The 21,812-nt window shown below is 52.6% G+C and overlaps 2 protein-coding genes across 3 annotated transcripts; both read right to left on the bottom strand.

The window, feature by feature from the left end:
• Window positions 1–1,218: 1,218 nt before the first annotated feature.
• SERPINF2 (serpin family F member 2) lies at window positions 1,219–9,046 on the bottom strand. 2 transcript variants are annotated; one of them, XM_018076720.1, is made up of 9 exons: window positions 8,916–9,046; window positions 7,750–7,807; window positions 7,024–7,086; window positions 5,692–6,106; window positions 5,258–5,401; window positions 4,853–5,056; window positions 3,862–4,004; window positions 3,073–3,277; window positions 1,219–2,287 (listed from the first exon to the last, which is right to left on the bottom strand). In XM_018076720.1, the coding sequence occupies exons 1-9, from the start codon at window positions 8,933–8,935 to the stop codon at window positions 1,962–1,964; spliced, it is 1,578 nt and encodes a 525-aa protein (XP_017932209.1). In that variant the 5' UTR covers window positions 8,936–9,046; the 3' UTR covers window positions 1,219–1,961. The 2 variants fall into 2 exon arrangements, with proteins under 2 accessions (XP_017932209.1, XP_017932210.1); XM_018076721.1 differs by lacking the exon at window positions 8,916–9,046 and adding an exon at window positions 8,273–8,407.
• A 477-nt stretch (window positions 9,047–9,523) lies between these two features.
• WDR81 (WD repeat domain 81) lies at window positions 9,524–21,591 on the bottom strand. The gene is made up of 11 exons (XM_029961272.1): window positions 21,561–21,591; window positions 17,614–21,162; window positions 17,250–17,357; window positions 16,947–17,137; window positions 15,070–15,260; window positions 14,669–14,834; window positions 14,321–14,486; window positions 13,321–14,019; window positions 13,003–13,148; window positions 12,640–12,819; window positions 9,524–11,848 (listed from the first exon to the last, which is right to left on the bottom strand). Exons 1-11 carry the CDS (start codon window positions 21,589–21,591, stop codon window positions 11,522–11,524), a joined length of 5,754 nt encoding a protein of 1,917 aa, XP_029817132.1. The 3' UTR covers window positions 9,524–11,521.
• Window positions 21,592–21,812: the final 221 nt, after the last annotated feature.

The raw sequence follows: 21,812 nt of genomic DNA, 5'->3' as shown, positions 1-21,812 counted from the left end.
CAGCAGATGGTGCAGACTATTCAGGGACGGAGGCTCCCAGAAGCATTCTGCTCCTTCCTTTGAGGGAAGGCAGACTTCCCCAGTGAGGAAAACGCTGCCAGAAGGGTGGCCCCTGGGCTCTGTAACTGCTGTTTCGCAAAAACAGGGCACCATCCTTTTTACCCAGAATCTGGGGGGCTTGGAACCAGAATCTACTATGGACAGGAGTTGTTCTGTACAGAAAGAGCTGCAGCATGGCAAGGGTGTGGTGAGCTAGGCCAATATTTTTAAGTGGTAGGATGGCTTGGTTGGGTGGAGGGTTTGCAAGATTCTTTCATAGAATCACAGAATGGTTTGGGTTGGAAGGGACCTTAAAAATCATCTTGCTCCAACCCTCCTGCCATGGACAGGGACATCTACCACTAGACCAGATTGCTCTAAGCCTTGTCCAAGCTGTCCTTGGACACTTCCAGAGATGGGGCAGCCACAGCTTTTCTGGGCAACCTGTGCCAGGGCCTCATGAGGTTTCATGATAGTGCACCACTGCCTTGGAACAAAGACCCATTTCAGGGTTTGTGATGGGCTGTTCCCATCTCAGACAGAAGTGAAGCTGTAACAGGATGTTGTCTTTTGCCAAAATAGGGCAAAAGCAGTGACATTCAGCTACAGGTGTCAAAATCTGCTCTGCTTTCCTTGGATTCTGTCCCAGCCATCTACAGCACTGTGGAGTCAGGAGTATCCCAATAAAGGACAACTTGCAATTAACAGATGCTGGTCAGCACCTTTGACCCTCTGAGCAGATCCCAGCAATTGTCAGGTTTTACCCAAGAGAAAGGTTAAGAGCTGTCACATTCCTACTTATCCCTTCATTGCTGCTCACAGGCAAAATACCCTCCTGCCCCTGTGCCACTGAGCTCGTGCCCTAGTTCAGGGAATTCTGCCATCTTACACAGCCAGCTCTGACCCAGAGAGCATCCCGTGCACACTTGGCAGGTGAGATGCCCAAAACTTGTTGGACTCAGTCCTTGGAGAGCCTTTACAGATTTGCCATTTCACCTCACAGCCCCTGTTGTCCTCTGTGATGAGGTGTAACAAAAAGCAGATCCTTTGCCAGAGCCTCTCCTATCTTTTCTTCTCTAGTGCCCAGATGTTTTTTCCCCCCAAACTTTGCAATTATTCAACTTCTATGTCTTTTTCCTTTCTCAGTTGTGTCCTTCAATACAACACCTTCAGCAAATATATTCTGCTTTATTCTTTATTATTCTGCCAACATAAAAATTACTAAAAAACACTTTATAAAATATGTCTTGAAAAATCTAGCATTACCCAACCTCTAGAGTTTCCCGGAAAAGGGCTGCAGATAAGGATCCAAAGTGGTTTCCCACTGCAGAGCCTCCTACATCAAATCCAAATTGCCAAGGAGTGGGAAAAGGGAATCTTTTAAAAGAGCCTGTGCCTGGAAGTGGCTGTGACTCATCCTAGAGAAGACAACTGGTTACTAGTCCAGTTGCTCTAGAGGTCGTTTTCTAGGTGGGCACAGATGGTTTTCAGAGGAACATTGAGGGAGACATGTTCCCAGGAACTGCGGAAGGAAGAGCCATATTAATATATCTCTGGCTGTTGTCCAAGCTGCCAGATGCTAATGATGATTCCAGGCTATGGGGGACTCTAATAAGATCTTAATAAAGACTCTAATAACAGTCTGGGGACAAGAAAGTCTCCCTTCCATGACTGAGAGCCCTGGAAGGGAAATCCAGGGAAAGCAAGCTTTTCAGGTTCAACAGAGGGGAACCTCAGCCTGGAGAAGCTTGTCAGGGCTGGAATGGGCTATCCCAGGACTGGTCTCTAGGGATCTGTAAAGGAAAATAGTAAGGAATTGCCCCCCGTGGCCTCAGAGGGAGGTCTCTGAGGGCAGGAGGCCTCTCTCAGCTGGTCCAGAGGGTCAGGTCGCAGTCCCAGAACACTTAGATTCTACTCCTCTCTTATTTGGGCACGTGGTACTTATTGGCATCTGTGGCTTCACGTGAGTCCCGTGGCTCTTGGATCTGGGGAGCAGCACTGGGGTTGGGGTTCTGGACACTGCCTATGAAAAGCGGGATGCCCGTTTCATCCTCAAAGATAATGAAGACAAAGGGCCGGTCGAGGCTGAAGACAGAGACCGAGCGGGACAGCGCGACGCTGGTTGCAGCAGATGCTTCCACCCCATCCTCTTTAAGCTCCATGGTGGACTGGTGCTGCACACTGGACACAAAGAGAGGCTCATCTGTGATCTTCTGCAGATTTGGGCTTGTGAACAGCTCCTGGAGGCCTACAGAGAAAGAAGATGAAGTTAAAGTTAACCTTCCCCAGCTGGTGCCACCAGCTCTGATTTTTCTCAGAGCTGTCTGAAGAAAGCAATTCCCTGCTCTGTTGCTACGTGTGTTGCCCACCATGAAGGCCTGGAGAACTGACAGGGAAGAGAAACAAAAACTGCAGTCTAGGCATGTTCCCCAGTCTCTTTCTGTATGAAGAGCTGAGGGTGCCAAAACCAGAACAGGTTTCACAAGCTTTGTCCACCTCGTTTAGAATAGTAGTGTAAAACTTAAAGTCATCCTTAAAAAGCAGCAGCAAGTCTGAAGGCTCTTTCTTGCTAGGCTGGAAACACTTTTACAGAGATTATTTTTTTTAAGCAAAACAATATGAACTCTTAAATTATTCTCATCTGGAAAGGCAGTGCCTGGTGTTTTATTTCAGTGCCAAGTTTTGTGATCTGAATTTTCTCTGTTGGCAATTTCCATGTCCTGGACAGTGCATTAAATGACAAAGTAAGAGATAAAGATTGATGCACAGGAGGAAGTTGGTCTTGGCTACAAGGAGGGGAATGGAGAAACTGTGAACGCTGCCTTCTCTGTAGTATCATCTTGTTGGAGCAAAACATTTGGTGCTAGGCAAGCAAAGAGTAAGGAGGAGGAGAGGAAGAAGGGATGGGAGAGTTTGGAGTTCTGGAGCAAGCTGTGAGGCACAGCTTTAGAAACAAGGGTGGCAGTTTTAAGTGTCAGTGAACAGATGCCATAGATTGAACAGCTTGGCTTGTTCTGTGCAAAGAGGCCTTACCCATTTGACTGAGAACCTTGTTGAGTTCCAGCTGGTAGTCCAATTTTATTTTTGGGATCTTCACTGTGGTGGGCACCTCTTTGGGGAAAAGCCTGCATAGTTGTTTGTAAGGGAAGTTCTCCAGCACATGAGAGGGATTCCGGGTATACTGGTTTGGTACAATGACCACAAAACTCACATTACTCTTAAAGGGAAACTTGGCCACCTGGAAATAAAACCAACCAGAAGAATTTATGGAAAAGGAAGGAAAATCCAGAAAGTGATTCTTTTAATTTAGTCTGTTTCCAGTTGGTCTACAGAGCCAGTCTTGCTATCAGATGAAGTCTGTGGTGAGAAGGAGGGATCTGATTTCTCCAGAAGAGAAAATTCGTTGGAATAACAGCATTAGATTTTAGTAGCAGCCACTGAGTGGTAAAGATTGAGCACATGGCAGAGTGGAAGCCCATGGGCACAAACATTGTACCCACTCTGGCTGTATTCTGAAGCACTTCAACAGTACACTGTCCCAGAGAATTCCTTTGCATGTTTCCTCATTTATCTTTAACTCAGGGCTTTAAAACTATTAATTCCCACTTAGTGGGAATATCTCTTTGTGTTTTTTTCCCAGAGACTGAGAGTGAAGATCCAACATTCTTACTTGAAGCAAGGATGAGGGATGATTATTAAATTTTTGAGTGCTGTGCCTGTTAAAAAAACTTTTTTTTGTTTTTGAAAGAATACTTGCAGTCAGTAAAATACCATAAAAGGAAATTCCAATCAAAACTTACAATGCTCCTGTGAGAGCCCTACCTGAATGTCCTGGGACTCCAGTGTAAACCAGCTCAGGGGGTACTGGTGGGCTTTCATCATCTCAACTGGGACCACAAACTTATTGTCAAGGTGGAATACATCTGTCTCAGTCAAGCTAGCATTAAACTTATTCCTCCAAAACCCTGTCAAAAGAAAAGTTTTGAAATCAATGCAGTTAAATTTGGGTAGAAAAACAGAAACTGCTGAGCTGAGTTCTCTAACAAGGCAGACAGTGCCAGGCAAGTAGAAATACAGCAAAGAGAAGTCAGTACCAAGGCTGGAAGAGCCCTGACAGCAGGAAACTCTTATCATCCAGAGAGGGACTGTGAAATAACAAAAAGAACAAGGATAAATCCTCATGCCTCAGTGTGGGAGACCAGCGAAGGCTATGGAGATAAAAGAAACAATGTTTGTGCTTTGAAAACTGAGGAGTATTGCCTTTGTGCTGCATAGGGTGAAACACTGCTCCAAGACCAAGGCAAAGCATTTGTAGACTGACACTGGAGGTGTTTGGTCTGTGCACAGCCCTCAGGGAATTAAAAGAGGAAGATGTGCCTGACCACTGTGCTGTAGTCAGAAGGAGATCCACAGAAGCTGCCTCTGAGCTCTGTGGTGGGTGTGTAGTGAGTTGCATGTGACCTGGTTAATCACAGAATTATTTAGGTTAGAAAAGACCTTTAAGATCATCAGGTTAGGACTAGATGAGCAGGGATGTGCCACTGCCTGGGATCCTGAACCAGGAGGCAAAGGCACTGCAGGTCCCACCTGCTGCATTCGGGCTCTGTTGTCAAGTAACATTTTTAGCACATGTGAAGCAGTTGGGAATCATCTCTGTAGAGAAATCTAAGCAAGAGGAACAGCAGATGTACAAGAACAAGCAGATTGACTAGCAGGAAGCAAGGAAAGGAGGTGCTGTTCAGCTACAGGGCTTGCAGAAAACTAGATTTCTAACTATTTCTCTTGGAAAATAAGGAAAGCCTGTGGAGCTCACCATGGAAATGGATTGCATTGAGCAAGAGCATCACCGTGTTTTCAGGGAGCTGCTGTAGGAAGGTGGGTATTTGCCCACGAGTCGCTTCCTTTACCCAGTTGTTGATGGCTACAAGGTCATTCTCACTGATCCCAGAAAGGGTCATGGGCTTTGCTCCATAGAATTTCTCTGAATCCTCCAGGAACTTCTCTTTCACCTCAAATCCTGGCAGAGGGGCAGAATTCTACATTAAGTCATTGGACATGGAAAGGGTTTGCTCAGTGGCTCAGCCAGTGGCATGACACTCCCGGGAGGAGTGCTTAGGGAAACAGAGCTGTCTCCTAGTATGGCAGTGTGCTTCCATCACTCTCTGTCACTGGGAGTTTTATCCTACACCAGTACAGACCCCCCTGTGCCAGCTCTGACCTTTCTGCAGGTACAGACGCGATGCCAGGCTGAGGGTGGACTCGCTGAGCCTTCTGCGAAGGGTGCCCAGCATGTGGTGGAGACAGGGCACAGACTCCAGGTGCATCACCTCCAGCAAATGCTTCTCTGTCTGATCTGCTGCTCCTAAAAATCAAATTCCTGTTAGGTCATGCCCATGCAGTGGAAAACAGGGATGTTACTCCGGCTGCCTCCTGTTAGAAACATGCTGTGCCTTACAAAAGAGGCTGGAGAAGTCTGAGAGTGGGAGCCTCAGAGGGCAGCTTCAATTGTAATCATACCTAATTAAAGCTGCAGGAGTAAAGATAAGTGGAAGGGACTGTATTTAATTTGCATTTTGCACACTGTTTGCTAGTGCCTTTGGGAGAGGGTATGGGGAAGGGCAGGAAATGGTGAGTTTGTAGCTAAGAAGTTACCCAGTGCCAGGTGAGACAAGGCGAGAGCGATGCTGAGGGGCGACAGGATCACATTGGTTCTGTTGGATTCCAGCTGGACCTCTCTCAGGAGATCGATGCTGAATCTCACCAAGCCATCTGCCAGCCTCTGGCTTTTCTTCCAAGTCATCTCACAGCTTTTATCTTCAGCCTCTCCTTCTTCAGGAGAGGCAACTTCCCCAGGTAGTTTGTTTTCATGACAGCCCCCGGCCCCAGCTGTGGGTTCATCTTCTAGGTTCCTGTCATCCCTTGTGTCTGGAAGGTTGGTGGCAAATGGTGACACGGGTCCACCAATCTCCTGGGAGCTGTCATAAGTAAATTCTACCAGCTTTGCATCTGGCAGGGTTGGGTTGGGTCTCAGCAGATCAGACTGTTCAATTCCAGCACTTTTCACATCCTGAGGAGAAACATGAAGGATAGCACGGGAAAAGCAGGAGCACAGTGACACCCTCCCTCATGGGCCTTACTGCATACCTAAAGGGACTGAGCAAACTCTCCACCTCCTCTGCTCTTGTGTTTTTGCTTAACATTGAGTTTAAAAGCACCTCAATGAGTTTGGAAGAGAGAAGGGCTTATATCCTGTGAAAATGGACTGAGTGGTTCCTCCTCCACTTGCTCTCAGGACCTGCTGCAGGCAAGCTTGAGGGCAAGACCTACCACCTGCTTAGCACACGTCCTGTGCCTTCAGTGGTTATAGATCCATCGTCCTCAGCCTTGATCTCACCTCCTCCCCTCACACATTTTGGCAGTGCCCATCTGCCTCACGCACCGGTCAGCACCCTCTACTACTGTCACAGCCCTAATCCAGTTTGGCTCAATTCCTCCTCCAGGCATCTGTGTTTTCTTGACCTGTCTGTTCTATTACATCCCTCTTCTTTCCAGATTTCTTCATTTTCCACTTTTCTAGGCTTCAGCCTGTAGCACTGCCACTGCTCTCCTCATATTTTCACGGTCTTAAACACCCCAGGCTCAATGGGTTGCATGAGCTACGAGTCTTTCTCCCTGTCATCCTCACAGCTGGTGAGGATCCTCACCTTTCCTTATCAATCAGAAATTAAATCATCCACCTGCCAGCCCCTGTACATACCAGTACTAATGTTAACTCCATACTTTGCCCAGTTATTTAGGCTGGAGCTTCTAGTGTGAGGGAGCATGGTGTTGGCCACAGGAGGGAATGAAAGATGGACTTTCTCAAGGCACTGGCACTACTGGATTTCACTATCTGGGTTCATCTATCTCAGGACAAGCTGGAAAACCATTGCAAACACCACAGCATAACTTCAGTCCACTTGGGTGGAATCAGTCACTGCTTACCTTCAGCTTCCCATCTTTGTCTAGGAGGAGACGCTGTTGGTCAATGGCATGTGCCAAAGAAAACTGTAGGAAAAAAAATCAATAAAGGAAAAAAGTCAGGTCTCTGATAATTCCCTCTGAATTTTCAGAGTTGGTCCCACTCCTACTCCTGGCTGTAGCAGTTCCCCACAGGGCAATAGCCCAGGCAGGGCTTTAAGATGCAGACCCAGAGGCAGTGGAGTCCGACGTGGGGAGGTGGAAGCGAGCAGGAGCTGGGACAGACTGCAAACACTGGATTTGTTTAGAAAGGGGTCAGGCCAGACGAATACAAAATAAAGTATCCTCTAGAGAGTGAGCAGTGCAGTTTTGCAATCTCAGATCTGACAAGGATCCAAATTTAAAATGGGGAGGGGAAATTAACGGCTGTTATTAAACAACCTCCTGTTAATGCCTGAGAGTCACAGTCACTAAATACAGTTGAAGCCAAGTTTCCAAAGATTTTCTACAGAAATATGAATAATGATAATATCCACAGCTATCTTATCTGGGTAAAAGATAAGAAACCTTGCTGGTTAAGCCACAGCAGAGAAGCACCTCCACCAATCTGCCTTCCAGGGCTTCTCATGCAGCAGCACTGGGTGATATTTGCCCCATGGTCTGGTGCAGGGAGCCACCACACTGCCCTTGCCCTTTGCTGGTGGGGAGAGGCTGTGCTCACACCCCCACCTCGCTGGAGTGAGAACTTACCCTTAGGAGGCTGTGCAGAGCAGATAGGCAGAGCAGACCCCAGAGGAACACCATATTTCTGGAACAGAAGAGCCAGCCGAGAGAAAAGTTATTTCCAGCTGCCTGGCAGCAGTGAGCTGAGCCTTTTCAGGTCTACAGGGAGAAAATTATCAACCTGGCCAAACAGGTTGGCACAGGAGCTCACAGAAAGCAATAGGGAGATGCACAATGCTGCAAAGAAACAACACAGGACTCCTGGGTCTGACGCCAAGGCAGCGAAATCAGAGAGGACCAGGGACCCCACTGGAGCAGAGCTGCAACCACAGCCAGGCTCCTACATGACGCTCTCCCGCTTGGATCCTGCGTGTCTGACCCCATTGCCCTCGTTTCTCTGGCTTGCAAATGGTATTTCCCTAATCAGTGCTGCACACACTGTGCCTCTGGAAGGAGACAAGACCCTCTGCTTCTTTCCCATGGAAACCACTGAGATATGGGCACAGCATCCTCAGCTGAGCCCAGGGCTCTTGGGAGAAGGGATACTGACCTGCCTCGGTGGGGCTGCAGGCACTTAAGCAGGTGCTGCCTGAGAGGGACTTTGCAGGTGGAAAAGGCAATTCCAGAGCAGTTTCTCGGCAATATGTCCTGGAATGGAGAGTCCTCCCCTTCCCAGCACTTGCCTTCCCCCCTTGCTGGCAAACCCAGCCTCTCCCACCCCCGCAGTCCAATTCCTGTATTGGGACAGTGGGATCAGGGCTTCCAGGGTCACGGACAAAGCCCCACCCATTCCCTGGCCAATGCTTCACCCAGCCACTTTTCCCTTTCAAACAAAAATAACATATCTTTTTCTTAACACAAAGTCAGTGTGCCAAAGCCCAGCCCTCAACACAACTGCCATACTTAATTCCTGGGGCTGCTTTCCACTCTCCAAGCAGTCCTCACTTGACCCAAAACTGCTGGGCTAAGACCCCAGTTGCCAAGTGGAAGAAGCAAAACTTGGGGCCATTTCATTTCCCCTCCTCCCTCACCCCAAATCCTGCAGCCACATATAACCCTGAGTACCCTGTTCCTCCCTGGTGGTGCCTCATCCGTTAACCCTCTGCCAAATTCACTCCACTCTCCCGGAGGGGCACTACTGCTCACTGGAGGAGCACTCATTTATATCAAACCCTCTTTTATTTGCCCCTTACCTGAGCTTGTTCATGTCCATGTTGGAGCTGGCACCTGCTTTAGCCCAGCTGACAGCTCTGCCTGGGGCACACAGCTCTTGTCCAGCGCACCACGGCAGCGACCTTCGGCACCACCCCCTGTTTGAGAACCTGGCAGGCAAATATTGACCTACAGCATCCGGTTAAACATTTGTTTGGAGGAGAAGAGTGAATTTGTGGTGCATCTGGAGATGGGGAGACACTTTGGGCTGCTGTATCCTCAAGACAACATTAACACCGAGTTCACCAGCTCCGAATCTCTCATCAGCAAAAGTAACGTGTGAAGTCAGTTGTCCCGAGTAGCGGCTCCACTTTCCCCTCACTCCCCGTGCTGGGAATGTGCTCTTTTATTCATAACCCTCAGTGAAAATGCAGGGCTTGGTATTTATTGCCACAGGGCTCTCTGGTTTTGGAATTTTCCTTGCAGAAAACCCCAGTTCTTCATTCCCTGCATCACAGCTGCTTCTGCTGCAGCCAGCGCAAGGCACCGGTTTAACAGATGGCAGGTGCCCAGGGTCCCCGTGGCCACACATGGAGAGGGAGGGTGTGATGCCCAGGCTGGGCTGAGCCAAGAGCAGCTGGTCCCTCCCCTGGGGCACAGCACGCTCCAGAGCTCTGCCAGGGCAGCTGGCCCGGGTGCCAGGCTCCACAGCACGCACACACTGCTGGGGCATGGAGGAATAGTCTCAGGGACGGGCAGAATTCCAGCAGTCCTGTCCTGTGTGGTTTTGTGCTGTATCCAGAAGTGATGGTGATCCTTCCCACCTTCTGTCTGTGTCCTCAGTGGGAGAGGAGTCACTAAAGAGCAGTGGGGAATGCTAATGGGATCACAGTTCTTCCAGTCATCCATTCCTTGCAGTAAGTCTTGGTTCCCAAACTCACCCCAGACACTGGGAAGGAGGAGACAGGTCTGAGCTCTGCAACCACAAACTACTTTGGGACATTCTGCTGCAACATGAGGAACTAATTCCCATTGGAAAGCAAATCCAAATCCTTGTGCAGCAGTCCTACCTTACATCCAGGGCATCTTCACAGCATCCCTCCTCCAGCTCCCCCAGAACAAAAGAGGTGCCCAAATGAGGGGCTTTAGCTCTGGCTGCAGAGCAAGAGAGCTGCAGCCAGCACACCCAGCCCCTCCAGCATAGATCTTCCACACACCTGGCTCTGCAGCTCTTTCAAAGAGTTTATTAGAAGTAAATATTTACATCTATTGCAAATGGTTAATAGGCAACACGGGACTGAGAGCTCCCCTTAGGTAGGGAAGGACAGCACTGGCCAACCACTCACCTCCCCAGCTGCAGGTGGCTCAGATGAACCAGCAGCTGGATCAAAGCCCTTTCCCCTCCCAGGATAACCCACAGCAGGCTCCTCCTCTGCCTATGATAAGTGCTTCCTGCTCCCCTGATACTGGCTCTGGCTAGGCTGAAGGATGGATGGGAAAAGGGCTGCAATAGAAGTGAAGCAACTGCTCCTACTGCTGGGTCAAAGAGCACACTCTTTGCTTTTGAGGTGGGAAACAGTGTTGTCCCAAGGGGAAGCTCAGAGGAAGACCATGCTGGATAATGCCTCCTGGCTCTCACCCTACAAGGGCAGGAGGGGACAAAACTGAGCACCTTTGTGCTGTCCTGTCTTCCCCAGGAATCTGACCAGCACAAAGGAGAGGATTAGAAGGATTTCTTGAGGAACCCTGCCAGTGCGTGGCACACTGGGCATTCCTCACCCCTTACATCATCACTGGATGCTGGGGCAGGAACCAACAACAGCCCTACCCTACTGCTCCAGAAACCAAAATCCTCAGGGAAGCATCTAGTTCTAGCCTCCCTAGAGGGTCACATTCCCATTCCAAACTGCCCCTCTGCAGCAACCCATTCCTAAATGAACTGGCAGAACAGAAGGGGTTTGTGCCTTGGCTGACTTCCATTCCAGTCTTTGCTGTGCAGCCAGTGTGGCAGCAGAAGGGCTCTAGTTAACATCTCCTCCTCCCGTGCAGGCTCTCACTCAGCTGGCAGGACCTAAAGTTCATAAAGTACCTCCTCTGGGCTTGGAGCACCGACCATGGGAGAAGGAGGTGCCTGGCACCGCACAGCTCCGGAGGCAGCAGTTCCCAGGCCCAGCTTATGCTATCCTAGTAAGACTGTTCAGTGGTTCAGGAGTGGAAGTGAAGGGTAAGTGCAGATGGCAGTAGCTAAACTGTTGTGTTTTGTCAAGGGGCACCTCTTACTCCTTAACTGAAGGAGAGAGGGTTCCTGTGGTCCCTGTTACTCTGGAGGGCACCTCACAGTCCCCTGGGGTCAGGCACACATGGTATGGAAAGCTCCAGGCCTCTCTGCAGGGGTGACAGTGACCTACAACGCCCAGTATCTCTCCCAGCAGCAGTGGAGGTTTCTCAGTTATGGCTTTTTTTTTCTTTTCAAAGACACAGAAAGAGGTTAGAGACACTTTATCAAGTGCTCACTAACAAGTACACCTCCCCCTGCATCCTCCGTCCAGAAACATCTAACTCTGCCTCCTCCAAAAGCCATGCTGCCGGCTTCCAGCTCCACCACCAGCACTGTGGGACAGCCACAGGCTCCTGGGCTGGGGGGTCACTACGCCAGGAGGCGAATGATGCCGTTGTCGGAGCCCAGCAGGAGATGGCACTTTGTGGGCAGCACCGCCAGGCTGGTCAGTGTACCCCGAAAATTCTCGGAGCTCAGCTTGGTCGTGCTGATGGGCAGAGCTGAGGACTCCAGCATGGAGTAGACCCCGATCTTGTTGGCCACAGTGCCAGTCACCACTTCGTTACCGTAGAGGTCGAATGCGTGGATGGGTTCGGACGCAGATTTGTAGTGGTGCAAAGGTTTCTGCTCCAGTTCCTTCCAGACAGTCAAGGAATGATCTGAAGAGGAGCTGATTAGCACATTGCCCTCTGCAGCCTGCAGGAAAGGAAAGGCCAGTGAGCCAATACTCCTGCTGTAAAAACTCCCAGTCACAGTGCAATCCCTTGGGACAGGCACAGCCATTTCCAAGCAACTGATGATACTGAGAAGTATTAGCAAAGCATCACGATGCTGTGGTAGCTGGCAACCTCCTCCAGAGCTATCCTCCAAGACATGGGCTATGCCTCTTCTCAACAATATCCTGATACCCAACACAACTCATTCATCATCTGTTATTACTGCAGTGGATAAAGGGATTACCATGCAGTCTCCCTCTCCACTAAATCACCTGCTAAACTATTTTCCTTTTCAGGAAAAGGAATCAGGAGGCTCTCTCACAGTGAAAAACACTGCTGAGGGTAGGAGAAGCCTGGAGCTGCTTATTAGCAGAGCTAGTGAGAGGGTAAACAACCCACACTGCTGAACTTTGTTTAACCTGCATTTGGGTCAAGGACCCTGGAGCCCCAGCGCTGCTCCCTGAGGGTGGGTAAATATGGACAAGAGTTATTCATTAGAGTGACACTCTCCCTGGGAAGCTGAGTGCCATGTGGAGAAAGCAACACATTTGCTTCTTCACGGGAGCTATGGCTCCTCCCTGCCCCTGCTGCAGACCTGCTCAGCAGGGACTGACATCCAGGAGGGTTGGACCACTGGCAGCACTAACCAATGGACACAGCAAAGGTGGAGGAATGCTCCAGGATGGAGCAGACAAGCCCTGCTGGAAGGATGCTCCATGCAGCCTCAGAGGATCGACGAGGCCCCACCTTGATCCCAGCTGAACCTCTCACCTTGATCTGCAGGATGTCTCCCTCATGGGCAGGCCACCCCCGCATGATGAGCCCCGTCCTGGTGTCCAGCAGCACGATGAAGCCGGAGGAGAAGCCGGCCATGACGCTGCGCCCGTTGGGACTGACGGCCAGGCAGCGGATGAGCCCCGCGCTCACCCCGCTGGCCAGGCGGAACTCGTGCTGCAAGAGAGACAGGCCAGCTATGGGGGATGGAGATCAGGGGATCCAGCACTTAGGGGACAAGACACCCTGGGCTCCAGCTGGCTTCCATGGAGACATGGCAACTGGCTTTGAGCCAGCTGTGATCCCATTGTTACGCACATGGATGGAGGAGGGTGGCTTGCAGAGCCCCAGGGTCCCTACCTGCAGTCCTGGCTTCCTGTGGTCGATGAACCGCAGCACAGAGTCTGCACTGGCCACAGAGATGCTGTGATGGGGAGGTGGCATGGTGGTCACAGCTGTGATGGGCACTTTGCTGTCTAATTCATCAAAAGTCCGGAGAAGTTTGCCTGTGAAAACATGACGGAGACACTCTGGCAGCAGATGCACAGAGAAGGTACACAGCAGATCTCCAGTTCTGTGCTGGGTTTTAACGGGAGCCATCCAAACTCAGTATGGCCCCTCTGTCTGAAAGGACTGGACAAGTTCCCTCTAGCCAGCCCTCACCCTTTCCCTTCTTACCCGTGAACTGGTCCCAGATGTGCACAGTCCCATCACAGCTCACCACGTGCTGTGGTGCCTCCAGCTGGCTCACGTAGAAAACAGACTTCTTGTGCTCAGCGTAGGTGAACCGCGGTGGCACCTCACTGGTGCCATCCCCGTAGTTGTACAGGGGCCAAAGGCGGACAGTCTTGTCCTTGCTGCCACTCAGGAAGAAATCCTCGCTGCCAAGTGGTGCCACACACTTGATGGCCCCCGAATGCCCTGAGAAACTCTGCAGCTTGATCTGGTGGAAGTGGAAGCGGGGGTCGTGCTGGCTCACCCCAATCTCATACTGCCAGTAGGCCAGCCAGTTCCCACACAGCATGTGGGTGCTGCGAGGGAGGTCGTGCTTCAGGGCATTCTCCTCGCTGGATGAGCTGGGAATAAAGCCATCAGTGCCAGCACTGAGGCGAAGCAGGCCGAGACCCTCAGACTGTGTGTCCACAGGGACCTGGATGCGGTTCCCTACCAGCACGCTCCCAAAAGTACCAGAGTGACTGTCCTCGTGAGGGCTGGAGAAGGGCTCAGCCCCTCTCGTGTCTTGGTCTGAGCCCACCACACTCGGTGCTTGTTCCAGGCCAACGACCTGCAGGTTCTTGGGCTTCACATTCTCCAGATAGAGGCTGGCCAGCTTCTCCACCAGCAAGTGGTTGGGCACAACCATCTGGATAACATCACCTGAAGAGAGAGAACAGGGCTTCAGGGGAAGGAATTTCCCCAACATCACCCCCAGAACAGGGTCAGCACAGGGCTGTGAACACAGCATTCCCCACAAGCCAGCCACACGCTGCTCCCAGCTAAAGCTGCCTGAAGCCCAGGGGGCTCCCAACCCAACAAGCAGACCAAGCCACAGTGCAGGAGCTGTGTGTTTCCTCCAGCAGCTCTATGACCCCCGATTTCTCTTGAGTTCAGGCCCAGCACACATGCACAGACCATGGAACTCTCTCACAAATCCCTGGAGCTGGTGGCCAAGCCGTACCTAGCAAGCAGGAGAAGGGGATGTAGGTGATGTAGGCCATCTCAGGGTTAAACACCTTCTGTAACTCCACCAGAACAGATGGATCCAGGGCCAGCAGCTTCCCATCTGAAAGGGGCACCTCCATCACTGGCACCTCACAGCTGCTCAGCGACTCTGCCGTCAACCCCTGACAAGAGAAAACAGGAAGATGCCCAAAATCAGATGCTCCCACTACACAAGTAATTATACGAGCACAGCCTGGGTGGACACTGCTGACATCAGTCCTGGTGTGTGCAGGAATGCCCACCACATTCCTGCATCTGGGCACTGGGGAGGGGGTGGCAGGAGGACCTTTCCCACATCACTGACCTGGTCCTGCAGCTCCTGCAGCAGTGAGAACGCCCCGAAGAAGTTTCTCACCGTGTCACTCAAATGCTGCTGCACCATCTCCTGCCCAATCCGCAGGCAGATCAAGGCAATTAGGCTGATTGTCTTAATGCACAGGACAACACGGGCCTGGGCACCACTGGGGAAGCTGAAGAGGACACCCATTACCAGCCTGCCCTCCACATATCCCTTTTTCCCATCCTCTGCGTCACACTTCCTGCCTTTTTCAGAATTCTTTGGGCATCACAAGCTGTGTACCAGTGCAAGAAGGTGCACGCCAGGGCAGGTGCAGCCCCCCCAACCCCAGGAGCATTAAGAACCATTTCCAAATCCCTGATTTCGTGCCGACCCTGGTGGAAGGCACAGCAGACTGCAGCGCTTACCCGACAGCTGGTGAAGTGAGGAAGCCCAGCACTGGGAGCAGCACCTCCTGACTGATCTTGGGGAGAATATCCATCAGTGTGGTGTCAGAGAGACACACCACGATCTTCTGAGTCAGTGTCACAGCAGCCAGGAGCCCGGCCTCCTTCCGGCTGTTCAGCCGGACGCCGCCGGACCCGCCACTGGGTGCAACCTGCAAGAGGAATCATTCAGTGCCAGGGCCACCATCTCCCCAGCAGGACACAGCCAGGGTGATCCCAGGATCACCTGAGCTCAGCCTCAAAACCCAGAATGGTAGTGCTGGTCATAGCTGGGAAACTCAAAAGGGAGAACAATAACCCCACACTGGCCCACACCATCTTGCAGACCCCAGAGCATCGTTTGCCAGCACAGAAAGAGGGGAAATCTCTTATGTACACACAGGTTAAAAGCAAGAATCAGTGTCTTCATCCCACGCCATGTTGAGCCTGGATGTGCAGTCTGCAGAGGGACAGTCCTTGCATGACATACCAAAGCACAAATTATGGGCAAACCTGCTGCTGACTTCCAGAAATCCAGCTCCTCATAATTTCATGAGGCAGAACAACACATCCTTTTTTGCTGACAGTGTACTAGTGCTGTTTATGGCAGTGCCAAAGAGTTAATAACATCAGCAGCAATACTAAAAGATTTCTTCTAGATTGTGCTATTTCCTAACTCCCAGACAAATCAAACACCCAAGAAAAGAGAGCCAATAACAAAACCCACAGACAATTCCCAGTTTCCGCTATATTTCTTGTACACCTGCCATCTTCCAGCTCATCACAGAGGCTCTTCCTCTCACAAAATAGCCACCCTGCCAAATCCTGCAAGAAGGATTGACTTTATCCTATTTGTGACCCGCAAGTTCCATCGCTTTAATATCAGGTTGCCAAATGCTGTTTCACAGGGGTATTAATCCCCTCCGTGCCCCCAGGCAATGAGCTTAGTAAAGCAAAGCAGAACAGCTGGAGCTGTGATTGCAACTGGGTGGAGAATGATTTTGCTGAAAAATGGGATTTTTTCCCCTGAAAAATCTCCCCTTCAACGCTGGAAAAACTGACAATGCCTTTTTGTTTTCTTTAAATGAACAGCTGTGGCCTCTTTTCCTCTATGTTTAAATTATCAAAAAGCTACTGAAGTTTTCCATTTAAACGAGAATCCATAACCAAAGTGTTTATAACCACTAAAAAGGGAGCAATATGAAAAATAAGCCTGTTTAAAACATTCGAAACTTTTTTTTTTGATGAAAAAATTAGTTTTTCAACCAGCTGCATTATACATTTTCCTCTTGCTTTTCAGCTATGAATTTCAAGCTGAAAAGTTAGTGAGTCTTGCCAGTATTTTTTACACAGTTGAAAACCCTTTAGCCTCTCCCCGGTTCATCCCTATCTGTGCACACAGACATCTAAGAACACATGCTCCAGCAATCCCACAGCAGCCCAAGCTGCTCCTCCTGCCTGTTATCACAATCCCACCCTTCTGCCAGCTCTGTTTAGGCACCCTTGCCCAGCAAAGCAGAAGAAAAGCTTTTCCTGTGGCTTCACATGTGTCAGATACGGGTCTGACAGGGAAAGGCCCTGGCTGAAATGGGGGAAAAGGGGTCTGTACACAGCCATGTGCTTTGCTGGGAGCAGTCTGGACCTTGTGGCAGGGGGTGAAAGTGCCTGTCTTGCCTTTCTCAGCCAACACAGCCAGAGCTGCTCAGCCCACACTGACCCAGACAGAGCTCAGCTGAGTTCAATTTTTCATGCAGGAGGCTCCTGGTGAGCTTGAACTATTTACTGTGCATCCTCCTCTTGTGCCTGGACAAACCTCTCACCCCAACACGCGTGAGAAGAGGAGAAAAGGCAATACTGACCAGGTAGCTGATGTAGGGCAGGTACTGGTAGGTGAGGACAGGCTCTCCATACAGGTAGGCCATGTGCACAAGGCAGGCCAGCACCGGCCTGGACACCTGATCTCCCAGCACTGGCCGTTTCTGGTAGATGTTTCCTGTACTCAGGGGACTGTTCTCATCGTTGCTCGGTACAAACTGCTGCCTGGTGGGGCCTGCCCAGAGAACACATCGTGAGCTGGAGCAGCAGCTACACCCAAGCCAGCAGCAGAGAGATCTGGGGCACGGCCCACCCCGGGACCCCGGGCTCCAGGGAGCAGACATTACCGACGTAGCAGGACGTGAGCAGACGGAGCAGGTTCCTGGCGATGAAGCGGGATGTGACGGTTGGGCCCAGCTTGGCCGAGAGCCACCTCACCATCTTACAGGCTGTGTCTGCAAAACAAAAACAGTTGCAAGGACAGAGCCCAGCACAGCACAGATTAGTTATCGCCCGCCTGCTGCCCCAACCCTGCCAGCCCCCTGGGCAGCCCCTGGAGTCTCAGATCCACAGGCAGATCTGATCTTTTATGCTGGTTTCATCGCTGTCCCCAGGCTGGGACCACAGACACCCCCAAATCCAGACCGACTGCTTCCCAGGCTCTGCCCTTTAGTGGGTGTTTGCCCAGGCTCAACACTGGCAGGGTCTTACCCAGCAGTATTGTCTGCTCTTTGTCATCAGAGTGATCCGGCAGCTCCTCTCCCTCCCCATCCTCTGGCTCGCTGCTGTCATCAGCCAGGGTGACATCTACGGAGGCACCAGCATCCACAACCACTGTCAGCTCTGCATCAACCACAGGGTCATCGTGCTCCTCTTCCTCATGCTCCTCTTCCTCCTCCTCCGAGTCCTCGCTCTGTTTCAGGTCCTGGCTGCTGTCCATCGACTTCAAGCTGCTCTTGTCCTTCTGGGAATCCCCGTCAGCAGGTCTGTCCTCTCCCAGGGACACCTCGCTGGCACTGCTCTTGTCACTCAGCCGGCCAAGGCTGAGCGATTCCTGCTCCTGAGGCTGCAGAGATTCCCCGACATAAAGGCCACCCTGGAATTCCTCAGCCTCAGGCAGGTAGGCCTGGTCGTGGAAGCTGACACCAGAGGTGTAGTCAAGGAGGTCCAGTGCAGCAGAGCTGTGCTCCACGTCCATTTTGATCTCCTCCCCAAACACACACGACACCGGGCTTTCCCCTCCACTCTCATCATCCTCAGCCGTGCCGAGGAGGGATTTGCTCTCCTCCCGAGAGCTCTCGATGCCAACGAGGATCTGCAGGATGTGGGGCAGCAGGTTCAGGAGGAAGGACTGCAGCCCCAGGCGCACGATCAGCTGGGCCACAAAGCAGTCTGTGTACAGGTAGAACCTGCCATGGCGGTGGCAGGGGGTCTCGTACGCTCCGATCAGTGGCTTGAGCAGGTATTTATTGGCGTTCTTCGGACCGAGGGATTTAGCTATGGGTTCAAAGAGGTACCACGCTGCATAGACAGCGGTGTTCTCCTCAGACATCAGAGATAAGATGAAGGGCAGAAGAATCTCCAAGCCTTCAGGAGTGATTTCAGAAAGGATCCCCTCCAGCTGCTGCCACAGCTGGAAAACAAGCTCCCGGCCTTGACCTTCATCCTCTATCTTCTTTGCCTGATAGGTGAAAATGAATTTGTGCAGAGCTGGGAAGTATGTGGGGAAGGGCACAATGGAGCTGAAGGGACTGAGGAGCTGCGTGGGACAGGGTGGGGGGAGGCCCTGGGAGATGGGTTTGTATTCAAACAACTGCACTGTGCCCTTGCCCGGCCTGGTCTTCAGAAGCTTCTCCACCGGCACGTTCAGCTGCAGCAGGACATGCAGCACGTGCTGGAGCGGGGCTGGGATCTCCTTGGGATGGTAACGGCACAGATTACGCACCATCAGGAACCGCTCCAACAGGGACGCGTCGGGCTTCGACGGACGAATCCTCGGAGCAAATATAATCTCAGCTACCAGGATGCCCAAAGCTTGCATGTCCCTCTGGAAGAGATCCGAGAGACCCAGCGGTGGCTCTTCCCACGGCTGCTCCATTAGCTGCATCTCGCTGCTCAAACCTTTAACCAAGAAATTGTCCAGTTTCTCCAGTTCTTCCAGGGCCTGGAGTGGATTGAAGCCTTCAGGGAGTGTGATTTTCATGTCAGCCTGATCCCCAGCACCTGCCTTGCTCCGACGGAGAGGTCGGACACCTGAGGATTTGCCATCGGTGGCATAAGGAGGGAAGGTGGAGGGCTGTGCTGAAGGCACAGCAACAGAGGGCTGGTCACCAGCTCTACCAGTAGCAGGAATCGAATCCAGGGCTTCCATGCCTTGCTCTAAATCATCCTCACCAGCAATGGACTTCTCCCCAGACCAGGTGGTTTCACTGGGAGTAGCCTCCAGGACGAGCCCATTCACCGCATCTGTCACCTGGCCTTGGATATCCTCCAAAAACACAGTCTCCCGGATGTTCTGGAGAAGAGGCCGGGCGATGGCTGGAGCTTCAGCAGGAGTGTAGGCAGGTCCCACCATGCGCCTGGGATGGGGCTGGTCAAACAGCTGCACCACCCCGTAGGTCGTCAGATGCGTGTGGTTGTCGACCAGATGGAGGCAGACGTTCTTCTCCTTGACCGCATCCTTCCCCAGCAGCTTGTACCCGAACGTGAGGTCGATCCAGTGGTGGAGGTCCTGGGAGACCTCCCTGCTCTCAAGCAGCATCCGGTGAACTTCGATGAACTCCTCGTAGGAGCTACACCACGACGGCACGTCCAGGTCGGGCATGTCCGGGTGGATGGATCGGAAGATGGAGGGGTCTGTGTAAAACTCCGGGATGCACTCATCCGGGGTCCAGCTCTGCATGCGCTCCATGCTGGCTGGATACTCATTGGGCTCCCACTGAGACCTCACATGGCAGCACAGCACTGCCTTGGGTGTCCTCCGAGCCGTGTACACGTAGTAGGTGATATCCGAAAGGACATCGGAGATGTGATGGGGGACGTGGAGCTGCTCCCCACTCGACCCCCCAGCAACAAACGCCTGCTTGGTCATCTCGTAGGTGAAGTCCAGCTGTTTGTCTCCCTTGTTGAGACGGAACTTGGATTTCCTTAGGTCCCTGAACTTGCCATTTTTGGTGGTGAAGTCCACCACCCACGGAAGAACCGGGTGGTAGTTGGGGTCTCCCATTCTCCTCCCAGCCAAACTGTTTAGACGCATAAGGTAGTCAAAGTTGCTGACCTGCCCGTGCACCCACTGCAACACTAGGTCTCGGAGGTCCTTCTGGCAGGTGGTGCACCTCGCCTCCTGCCCAACACGGCCTTGCTCACTCACTCGTTCCACACCAGCCTCCAGGTTCACTTCCTCCTTTCTCGGTCCCTCGTACTCTCTGAAGTTCACACGCAGGCGGCTGCACAGCTTCTCATCCACAGCCACGTCCCGAAGTGAAAAGGCACCACAAGCCAGACCCGCCTGGTGACAAGCCCTCATGGCCTGCAGCACGTGGAAGAGGAGGAAGAGAATTTTGGCGTGGCTGTTGGTGAGCTTGGCCGGGCTGAACGTCACGATGTCGTGCAGGCAGTACTGCACATACGGGTAGACGACGTAGAGCACGTCGGCTGACTCCAGCAGCGCTTCCGCCTGCAGCACATTGGGGCAGGAGGGCACCCCTTTGGTGGCTGCCGGGCTCTCCTTGGCAGGGGAAGCACCGTGCACATTCCTGCCCACCTGAAGGACCGGGCAGCCATACACCTTCTGCAGGGCAGCCCGGAGGGCATCCAGGGCTGGCATGGTGGGCGGCGCATCCGCGTGCTGGTAGGGCCGCGCGTACCGGGCATGAGCCCGGCACCACAGGTTGCGGTAGTTCTGAGTGGCCACGCTCTGCATGAAGCCATGCAGGGTCTCTGGGTGGTCAGAGCCGGGGGGCTGCACCTGCAGCGGGTACCTCAGCCGGTCCTTCCACAGACCGTGGATCTCCACCCGGGTCCAGCCCGCGGGCAGCTTCTCCACCGAGTGCTGCAGGAACGTCCTCACCTCCACCTCGCTCAGCCCCTCCGGGCGTGGGCATAGGGCGGGCAGCGCCCGGCGCTCCCGGAGGCTCAAGAGCCATTTCACTGGGACGAAGGCGGTGACGTGGGTCCTGTCGGTGGCGGCGGCCAGCTGCCGGCGGTCGATGCTCAGGTCCCTCTCCACGCTCTGCAGGAAGCTCTCCATGTTGGCTCCTGCTGGGAGGAAGGTGGCCCAGAGGGGCTGTGAGCGAGCAGAGCAGCGCAGCACCGTCCTGCCCTCCCTGTCACCCTGTCACGCGACAAGTCTCACTTCCCCATTAGCACCCGGAGCAAAGAAAAAAAGCTGTTTTAAGGGCTTGGTTGCTGTATCAGGAGGTGGGGGTTGAGAAGAGACCAGCCCAGGAAGGGAGGGACACAGTGGGACCTCTGCAGCCAAGCAGGGGGACATGGTGGGGTTTACACAGGGAGGGGAACATGATGAGACCTTCACAGTCCAAGTGCTGGGGAAGGGGATGCAATGGGATCAGTGTGGGGGCATGATAAGACCTGAACAGACTCCTGGGGAAGGGGATATGATGGGACCTCTGCAGGTGGTGGGAGGGCCACAATGGCACCTCCACAGCCCCAGCCTTGAGCGAGGGACATGACGGGACATCCAGAGCCACAAGGGCTGATGGCGGGAACTTGATGGGACTTGGGGCCGGGGGGTGCACGATGGGTCATCTGCACCCCCAGGGCTGGTGGGGGGTACACGCTGGCCCCAGGGGTGACTCAGAGGATGCCCAGAGCAATGAGCGCATCCCCAGCACCGACCCACGGCCACGGCCAGAGACGCGGCCCCGCGCCCCGCAGGGCCCTCGCCCCCG

This window comes from Manacus vitellinus, unplaced genomic scaffold, assembly GCF_001715985.3.
Source record: "Manacus vitellinus isolate BGI_N305 unplaced genomic scaffold, ASM171598v3 scaffold_32_pilon, whole genome shotgun sequence".
Lineage (NCBI taxonomy): Eukaryota > Metazoa > Chordata > Aves > Passeriformes > Pipridae > Manacus > Manacus vitellinus.
This window is presented reverse-complemented; position numbering and strand designations above follow the sequence as displayed.

Coding starts and splice junctions, on each gene's coding strand:
- SERPINF2 (XM_018076720.1), bottom strand. CDS start 8,935: ATGGACATGAACAAGCTCAG. Junction 7,808..8,915: donor ATGGACATGAACAAGCTCAG/GTAAGGGGCAAA, acceptor CTTCTGTTCCAG/AAATATGGTGTTCCTCTGGG. Junction 5,402..5,691: donor CTTGTCTCACCTGGCACTGG/GTAACTTCTTAG, acceptor TTTGATTTTTAG/GAGCAGCAGATCAGACAGAG.
- WDR81 (XM_029961272.1), bottom strand. CDS start 21,591: ATGTCCCTCGCTCAAGGCTGGGGCTGTGGAG. Junction 17,358..17,613: donor AGAGCAGACAATACTGCTGG/GTAAGACCCTGC, acceptor TTTGTTTTGCAG/ACACAGCCTGTAAGATGGTG. Junction 17,138..17,249: donor GCTCACGTCCTGCTACGTCG/GTAATGTCTGCT, acceptor TTCTCTGGGCAG/GCCCCACCAGGCAGCAGTTT.